The sequence below is a fragment of the Ceratina calcarata genome, unplaced genomic scaffold (genome assembly GCF_001652005.2).
Source record: "Ceratina calcarata isolate Rehan_Ccalc_2016 unplaced genomic scaffold, ASM165200v1 scaffold514.2, whole genome shotgun sequence".
Taxonomy (NCBI): domain Eukaryota; kingdom Metazoa; phylum Arthropoda; class Insecta; order Hymenoptera; family Apidae; genus Ceratina; species Ceratina calcarata.
In genome coordinates, this window is record NW_017175971.1 from 4,136 (window position 1) to 13,114 (window position 8,979).

At 34.1% G+C, this 8,979-nt stretch overlaps 2 protein-coding genes across 3 annotated transcripts in view; one reads left to right on the top strand and one right to left on the bottom strand.

Annotated features, from left to right (window-relative positions):
* Cdc16 (cell division cycle protein 16) overlaps nt 1-3,750 on the bottom strand; it is a 7,879-nt gene extending 4,129 nt beyond the window's left edge. For both annotated transcript variants that reach the window (XM_018030013.2, XM_018030012.2), the window contains exons 1-9: nt 3,649-3,750; nt 3,408-3,560; nt 2,969-3,127; nt 2,740-2,899; nt 2,047-2,299; nt 1,901-1,980; nt 1,207-1,296; nt 820-1,129; nt 491-653 (exon numbers count right to left, since the gene is read on the bottom strand). In XM_018030013.2, coding sequence (XP_017885502.1) covers nt 491-653; nt 820-1,129; nt 1,207-1,296; nt 1,901-1,980; nt 2,047-2,299; nt 2,740-2,899; nt 2,969-3,127; nt 3,408-3,560; nt 3,649-3,750 — 1,470 coding nt within the window. The remainder of the gene's footprint in view (nt 1-490; nt 654-819; nt 1,130-1,206; nt 1,297-1,900; nt 1,981-2,046; nt 2,300-2,739; nt 2,900-2,968; nt 3,128-3,407; nt 3,561-3,648) is intronic.
* A 216-nt stretch (nt 3,751-3,966) lies between these two features.
* LOC108628292 (protogenin) overlaps nt 3,967-8,979 on the top strand; it is a 14,371-nt gene continuing 9,358 nt past the window's right edge. Inside the window, exons 1-10 of the mRNA XM_018030124.2 lie at nt 3,967-4,512; nt 5,115-5,377; nt 5,458-5,590; nt 5,665-5,821; nt 5,896-5,970; nt 6,968-7,194; nt 7,266-7,411; nt 7,484-7,643; nt 7,961-8,245; nt 8,445-8,612. Coding sequence (XP_017885613.1) covers nt 4,446-4,512; nt 5,115-5,377; nt 5,458-5,590; nt 5,665-5,821; nt 5,896-5,970; nt 6,968-7,194; nt 7,266-7,411; nt 7,484-7,643; nt 7,961-8,245; nt 8,445-8,612 — 1,681 coding nt within the window. The 5' untranslated portion in view covers nt 3,967-4,445. The remainder of the gene's footprint in view (nt 4,513-5,114; nt 5,378-5,457; nt 5,591-5,664; nt 5,822-5,895; nt 5,971-6,967; nt 7,195-7,265; nt 7,412-7,483; nt 7,644-7,960; nt 8,246-8,444; nt 8,613-8,979) is intronic.

An 8,979-nucleotide genomic window follows, 5' to 3' on the forward strand; every position in this document is an offset into this window, starting at 1 on the left:
TAATATTCGTTAGACCCGGTGCGGTAATTCATGGTAGCACTCTATTGATATCAATTTTGTCACGTCGACCTTAATTTTTTGCTCTTCACATGCAAAAGTAAAAGTTGTAAAACAAAAAGGAAACGTAAACCTTTTTAGAGGATTTTAAGAATGAGAACCAAAAAAATGGTCAACTTTTTCTACCAACAAATTGTCGGTGTTTCCAAATTATTGGCATCCTTTTTATGCCCCCCCCCCCCCTCCAACCCTCCAAGTGACATCACTGACTTAGCGAGTATTAAAATGAATAATGAACAAAATTTGATCCACTTTTCGAAACAGTTCGCAATCACTGGTCTATACTAAATTGCGTTCAAATGTAAAAAGTATAAATTAGTGTACAAAAACTATCGGTAGGTTTAGCGTTAACATTTTTACCTAGCAGTATACCGAATTTCATTGAAATCTAATAGTTAATTATATCACCTACAACTTCGGCCGAGATTCTGACCTGTTGATGATATTCTAAGGCCTCTTCATATTTCTTCATTTTTCTACACGTGTGACCCAAGTTATTGAGAAGTGCCTCCCATTTACTAGGTAGAACAACATCCTTTAGGCCACCTTGAATTCTTTTCATGGCTTCCTTAAACTGGCGTTCAGCAGTTTTGTAACTGTATTCGATGAAACGATACTCTTGATAAATTAGACAGATTTCCAAAACCGTGGAAGGATGGAAGTACACTAATCAGGTTGCAGAGTAAATTTTGAACCTCTCTTTTGCACGTTTAAGTAACTGAGTGTCAGGGACAGTGTCGCGACAAATATTGAAATACTTACTCTGAATTGTAAAAGGATATAACGCCCATCTCGTGTATAACGAATGGGTCATTTGGAGCTATTGCCTGAGCCTGTTGGAAAAACTTGTCAGCCAATTTAAGATTATTTGTTAAACCACATTCAAGTCCAATGTATAAAAGTGGCAGGTGACAACCTTTCATCAGCTGAGAAGCCTTAAAGTAAGCAGCCATTGCTTGATCATGTTCATTTTCTACTGCAAAGGAATGACCGTAAGCCAACCAAGCAGGACCAAACAACCTATCCAATGCTGTGGCTTTTGCTAAATATCTTCGCGCTTGATCACTTTTTCCTGTTAATAAATACAATCTTTTATGTACAAGACTATAGTTCTAAAAATCGAAATCGCTCGGTTGAAATGATAGTTACCTATACTGTAGTAATAGCATCCGACTGCGAACCATGCTAAGGCCATGTCTGGATATAAATCAACCAGTTTATGGGCCAGATAAAACAAAGCTGGAACATTACTACTTATAATTGATAAATGTCACATTTTATCTTTGATAGAGTTACCATATTTTCCTTTTGTCAAAAAGAGGACAGAATTGCATTTGATAGAAACAAAAGAGAACGTATTTTCATAAGTAATTCACCAGTGTATTAGGTTTTAACTATATATTTTAACAGGAAACAACATAAATCTTACTGCTTTTGATGAAAGTAAATATTAAAACTTTTGTTAAAAATAAAGAAACTTGAGGAATGGAGATCAATCTGCAGTATACGAATTTATTATCACACATCATTACTGATTGTGTGAAATTCCAAACTGAAAGGAGACTGTACAATATCAGTAATGATTTTAGAGAAACTATTGCACCCCTGGATTCAAGGACTTAGGTGTTAGGATTCTTAAAACACATTTGCAACGTGAGGACAGATAATAAAGAAGAATTCAACAACGTTCAATGACAAAAGCGTAGAAAGTAGAAACCCGGATAATTTTGCATATTTAAAAAAGCAGACCCTAATGAAATTTTATGTCTAAAAAAAGAGGGCATATCCGATGCAAAAGGATATATGGTAACCGTATCTTTGAGTTTTATAGTATTCTACTTACCATTGGTCTTTTTGAGTTCTACTAAACAGGCAATATGAACTGGCAGACACGAATTATGGTATGGATCTTTCTTTAATATCCTAAAGTATAACGAACATTATAAACTTGTATAAATTTCCATGCAATCAATGTCTGTTCACAAATACCTTTCTGTGAGGGAGAAGCAGTTGTGATAATCACAATTGTAATATAGTCGTTCAGCCTCCGCAACTTCCATATCTAAATTACCTAGTAATCTATCTGTGACAAGAACTCCCATTACACTGCAACTTGCAAGTGGTTGCTTCGTGTTCGGCTCCTGATATTTCTTTAATCTGCTTTCATACAACAATTTTACGAACTCTGATTCAGCTTCTGTGCATTGTTCAGTGAATGGAAGAGATTCCAAAAGTTCCTTCTCTATTAAAGTGTGTTAAATATGTTATAGTTACTTGTGTCTATTCTGACCGTTACACATGCATTAACATTCGGATTTCTATTAATATTTGGACACTTTTCGGAAACGACTAACTTTTTCAATATTGCATCGAACAAGTTATTTTTCAATGAAATATGACCTGAATGACTTCTACATTTTTTGCGATAGGAAAAAATGTTTCTGACAGAAGTTATTTGGTTTCGAATAGTTACGTTACATGGTGTACATAACTTTTCTGCAGATGAAGCGATGCTTAGAAGATTTGAAAGTCAACTTCGTTTTTTCAAATCGAATGAGGTATTTTTTTTTACATCAAACGAAACAACTGGACATTCTTTATAAAAAAAGTACTGACTATGTATGTCGAAAAGCTAATAGTTTAGGAGATATTTCGATTTAAATAATTCTAACATTAGTATACCTTCAGCAGCTGAGAGCATTTGATTCTGAACTAAAGCTTCAAATGCTTGATACGAATACACATCGCAATTCAGGGCTTGTCTGTAACAATCAGCTGCTACTGCCCTATTATCCAAAGCTTCATATATTCTTCCCTTTACATATAAAATTGAACTTTGTACCTATTAAAAAAGAAGTGAAGTTAATTATGCTTAAAGAGCAATGTTTGAAGACCATTTATGTCTACTTACATTTTTTGGAGCATTCTCTAATATATCTATACGATCTCCAAATCCTGACTGAGTTATGTTTGTACATATTTCTGATTCTTTAATGACTTGAAGTGCTTCATTATATTGTTTCGCTTCTAAAAGACTTCTTACTGTCAAATAATGACACATTACATCTGTCTGTAAAAATGCCAAGTATGTATAAATAAAAACATATCTGATAATTAGACAGCAGATTTTATGCATTTATCATTTATATGCAAAGATGCTAAGTGCTGCATGTAACGTAGGAAACTACGAAGAAAATGAAAAACTTAATGCACATTTCAATGTCCTAACGATAAAATATATGTATTTATCAGAACATATCTTTTAAACTGCTATAAATCTTTCACTTTCCATAAGCAATCACTGATAATTAAGTAAATATTGATGAAAGACTTATTAAATTTGCACTTACCTTCTCTAATCCACGACTTTGGATCAGGTGAGCTGCTCTATGATATTGTTTCATTAAGTACATGCAATGTGCTAATGTACATACATCCTTAGGATCTTCGTTACTTAGTGAAACAACTTTATCTGCCCAAAACAAAGCAGAACTGTACAAATGCTGTAAATAAATGAACAGTTGTCTCTGTTTCACAATTTGAAAAGAAGGTATGTGGTTGATAAAGTATAGGTGAATTTTGAAGCATTACCAAGTCGATGTACGATTTAATTAATTTTCGACAGTTATCTAAGTCAACATTTTTATTATCTAACATTTTTTCATAGTCCGTATTAACATTCTGACGCGCCATGTTTCAACACATTCAAATTTTAAGGGTTAATTCAATTCTTCAATGAATCAACGTATTCGCACTTTCTAAACTTATTATATATATCCTGTGCTATGCCAGAAGCCAGTTCTGCTAAAAATATGTTTTTTTTTAATTTATCACACTTGTACTTTAAATTTCATTGCGCGTTAGGCGACTAGAAAAATAAATATCGCTGAATCCGAAGGATAAAGGACACGTTTCTATTTCCATTTCTATACCATTTCTATGAACGACTATATGAATTCTCGGAGTTCTGTTCATTTCTAATACGCGTCGCTGCGGATGTACAATTTCAAATCTTCGTGCCTTACTATGAGAGGTACATAAACCGGGTCGGATAGTAGTAGTAGAAGAAGATGGCAAGAAACGAATGAATAACGTGCTAATGCAAACGAAGCTAATCGAACATCGTTCGCGACGGCCGTGTAACTCCCGGTATTGTCGACGTCCTCGATACTTCGGTGACGATTTCTATTACGCACGTTTGATTAACATGTGAGAAAACGTAGCGAAGTTCTTAAGGGGGGTAAAAGTTCGGTGAACGGAACGGCCAGAAACTCTCGCAGAGGCGATGTCAAACATGCGGCGAGGGATTTCGCAAAAAAGTCTAGCAAATCGACAGCGTATTTTGGCCAAGATTTGTTAGTGAAACGAGTGCCGATGAGCGTGAATATATGGCGGCGCGAGTACTTTTATTCAGCATCTTGTTTACAGAAGTGCTAAAGCCCGCTTGTGCCGCAGGTGCGTCTCCCTCTTCCTCTCCGCCTATCTAATCTGTTTATATTCATCAAACTGATGAACGTGCTAGACCACGCGCTAACGTATTTTCTTTTGTATTCTCATCGATAGAATTTCAAAGCATTTAGACTTATAAATCATACAAATCGTTCGAAAACAAAATCAAGTCCGAGAACGTTTTAATACACATTATTAACAAGTACTACGTAGTTTTTGTTTACATCGTTATGACATATGAAAAGATATTATTATTGAAGAAAATCATTGAAATGTATGGTGATTTAAATCACTGAAATTTGCTTGAATTGTTTAAACAGGCTTACTTAACTTTGTCCCACTGACCATGTTTTATGATTCACATCATACGATGATTGCAACTTATTTTAATTTTTTATCAAATACTTAAATAGACGTCAAAGAAATTGGAACAAGTTTACATTGCAAAAACATTTCAGAGTCAGATAACTTAAATATTAATCCATATTTTTGAACATGGATAAACATTCTTTATCTTCACTGCCGATATAATCTTTTTATGATGCATAAAATCTGCTCTACCTATGATGATTGCAACTCGTAAAAGAATTTTTTATTAAACATTGTAGATGTCAAAGAAATTGGAACCACTTTACATTACAAAAACATTTCAAAGTCAGACAGCCTCAATATTAGTCCAACCAAAGGTTCCGGTTTAACGTTAGAAATTCAACCAAGTGGTCATGTGATATTAGGCAAAAAAGGAGTTACACTTAATTGTATAACTGGTTCGAATCAAAATATCTCTTGGTTACACAATGGAATACTGGCACCACCGTGTGGTATCGTACGTTGTACTCTTCTCAGAAATGGTTCTCTTCATTTACACAAGGTAGAGGGTAAAACATTTTATGCACGTTCTACCTTATTTAACTTAAACTTACCTAAGCTATTTTATTCTTATTACTATAGATGGTGCAAAAAATTAAAGAAAGGAATAGTACTTCTGTTAATTCCAAAAATTATTACAAAGATGAATACAGATGTGTAGCACGTACTAATTTAGGACTTTTAAGGTCATCTCCTACGTTTATTCATATAGCAGGTAAGTTTTCATAACTTCTTTTTATTGAGCTGCCTGATTTCACACATATTAATAATTATACTTTCGTATTACAGAACTTGCTCACATGTTTAAAGAGTCACCAAAAAATATAACTGCACAAGAAGGTGAAATAGCAAGATTATCTTGCTCGATAGACAGTGTTCCTTTTCCTCCTAATATAACATGGCAGCATAACGAGAAAACATTGTTGCCTAATCAGAATGATATAAAGTAAGTTACTTCGACATTAGGATTTAAACTGATCAAATAATTGACTGTATTAATAAACCTTATTCAATTTCCAGTAATAAGTATATAATGATACCACCAGGTGTTCTATATATACAAGCAACGAAGTTATCAGATGCTGGTTCATATAAGTACGTATATTACATTCAATTGTACTGCAAAAGTTTACCGACGAATCTAACAAGAGGCGACACAAATTTTCATGTTCTTCGTATATGTTATAGTTTAAAAGTGTAGTACAACTTCAATATCGAGCATAACAATCAATCGTTTGCGAAATATTAATAAAAAAATGTGCCGGTGTATAGAAGAAGTACGTTAAACTTTGTCATAGTAATAGTATCGTACTTTTGTAGTAAAGCTACGAAACGCTGCAGATTTGATGAGATTGAAGAGAGAGTTAATGAGTACCGAGGATCGTATAAAAATACACGAATTCATAATCAATTATTGGCGCCTATTTATACTAAGTACAATTTCCTCAAGAAATTAAAGAAAAGAATGTAACCGGCACCTTTTTTTGTTAATATCTTGAAGACGATTGAGTGTTTGACTCAAAATTGAAACAAATATTGTTACGTAACACCTACGATACTACGACGGACAGGGTGGTCCACCAAAATGCAGATATCTAAATGTCTTCTTCATCTGCGATGGTAGGAAAAATTATGCTATATAAATGATATTGAAAGATGAATGCTTTGCAAGAGCTGTATTCACAACGTCATTTTATTCGAAGTTTTTAACGTCACTAATATTTTTTGCTCGCAAATGTACATCTTTTCTTTTGTATACTACAGTAGACATTGGAACGCAGTCAAACGTATTAGTAACAGACTTTAAAGTGACCTCTAATTACGGAAATTCGAATTTTGGAATTAAATATAAAATTCATTTCCACCGATAAAATTGACTTTTAGAAACGACAATCCAGAAGCTGCAGATATTTAAGCCTAATGTTTTAAGCCTGAATTCTTTGATATCATTTACATTGTATAAAAAATATTTTTCCTATCATCGCAAACAAAGGGGATATTTAGGTATTCTGTACATGAGACGTATTGAAATCTGTCCCACATGTCTCAATTTCCCCTTGTAACAAGTAAATGTATTTTCTGTTTTTTGCAGATGCATAGTAAATAATGAATTCCTAAGGAAAACCAAAAAAAGTAAAGAAGCAAAGCTGAATGTAATTTCACGGCCAGAGGGAAATGTTTCGCATACACCGCCGTTTTTATTTCCGCAAGTTTCGTATAACCATTGGCTGCTGAACGGATCGAACCTTAGCTTAGCATGTGCAGCGTCTGGATATCCGCCGCCACTTATGATGTGGTCATTTATTCCTCGCTATACCGGTAATTTATATTCGTGATATCAATTTGACTACTTTTAATACACTTCATACGATGGGTTATTCATTTTGCAGATAATCACAATGTTGCACAACCTCGCATTTTGCTTAATTCTACTATCGGTATTAGTGTATTGCAACTAGTGAATGTGAGTGCAACCGATGCAGGCGTTTATATATGTTCTGTAAAAAATCTTATTACCAATAACGTGGAGATTCAAGTATGTTTTTAGGAAAAATTGTCATAAGAGCAATCGATTATCATCAATTATGTAATGAACAAATAATTTCAGAATGTGACGGTGGAGGTATTAATACCACCGTCGTTCGTGAAGACACCTGCAAACCAAGTATGTCCAAATGGGAGAACAGCGAGATTCGAATGCCAAGCACAAGGAGTACCTGTGCCCAAAATATATTGGTTAAAAGATTCATTAAATATTACAATTAATGGTACAATTATTTCTTATACGTCTGTTTATATAGGGTGTCCCCGGATTAAGGAATCAAACTTCACTATTTATTTTATAATTTCATTTTGTTTTTTCGATTTATTGTTACATTCCGATGTACTAACAGCGAACTCGCTACTGATTTTAGGTTCATTTTTTATTATAACTTTTTTATAAAACATTTGCAAACCAATGTTTTATATAATAATTTTTTCTTACCTTCACTCATAGAACATGCTGATACAGCTTGATCGCTTCATCCAGCGACACCCTACATATTTGTTTCACGTGTGTTCACGTTTGTTACTATGTCTTTAGGGCGTAGAACTATATATATAAAGGAATGCAATAAAACGGAACTGGCAATATCCGCGACAGTTCCTGCCGACGCTGGTATTTATCAATGCGTTGCTGTAAACTCAGCGGGAGAAATTTGGGCCGCGGGTCGGCTACAAGTAAACACGTCTCGTAATAGTCCTGCTGCACCTACCTCTTTAAAGTGTCACGCTCTATCACCTGTTAAAATTTTTATTTCTTGGGAACCACCAAAGTCTCTACCACATAGCAGTATTAAAGCTTATACCGTCCATTACAGTCCTGTAGGTGAGTATCTCATGCATTTCAATACTAATAGAAATATAGTAAAGAACACAATTGAACCAATGCTTTTTTGAATAACTTTTTAAAATCGAACGAAACGATCTTAGTTTTAAAAGATATTTAGTTTTGCTCGTTACTTCAATTATAAATGTTGAATTGATATATAACATTCTATTTATATTATTTCATGTAACGTAAAAAGAAGGAGGAAAGGAAGAAGTTTCGCCGCCTGAACCAGGGAATTCTACGTCAGTAGAAGTGACGAAGCTTCTTGAGCCGTACACTAATTACTCCTTCTACATACGAGTGTGGAACAATTTTGGTCCTAGCGATCAGTCAGCCACCATTTTGTGTTCTACAGCCCCAAGTGGTACGTAAAAAAAAAAGAGATCAAATTTTAAGGGAGTTCTATCGATAATAAAATTAACAATCAGATTTTTATCAGATTTGATATACATGTTGCTATCTGTTCTGTGATGCTTCTAAAAAAGTTCTGTACGTATCGGTAAAAGCGTGTAGAAACAGGAGGTCTTAAGGCTTCATATCGAAAGCAATCTCGAGTCGAAACTGTAATAAGACTCTGTGTTGTTTAAGTAAAAACTATCTGGGTCTAGGATTTCAAGTACCCCTCCATCGCCTTTCTGACCGAAATCCAAAGAATTTTTTAGTTACGGTCTCTTTTCCGTCTAGAACAAAATAAGAATTGTTAGTTAATTCTTTTAGCCGAGGCTAATATC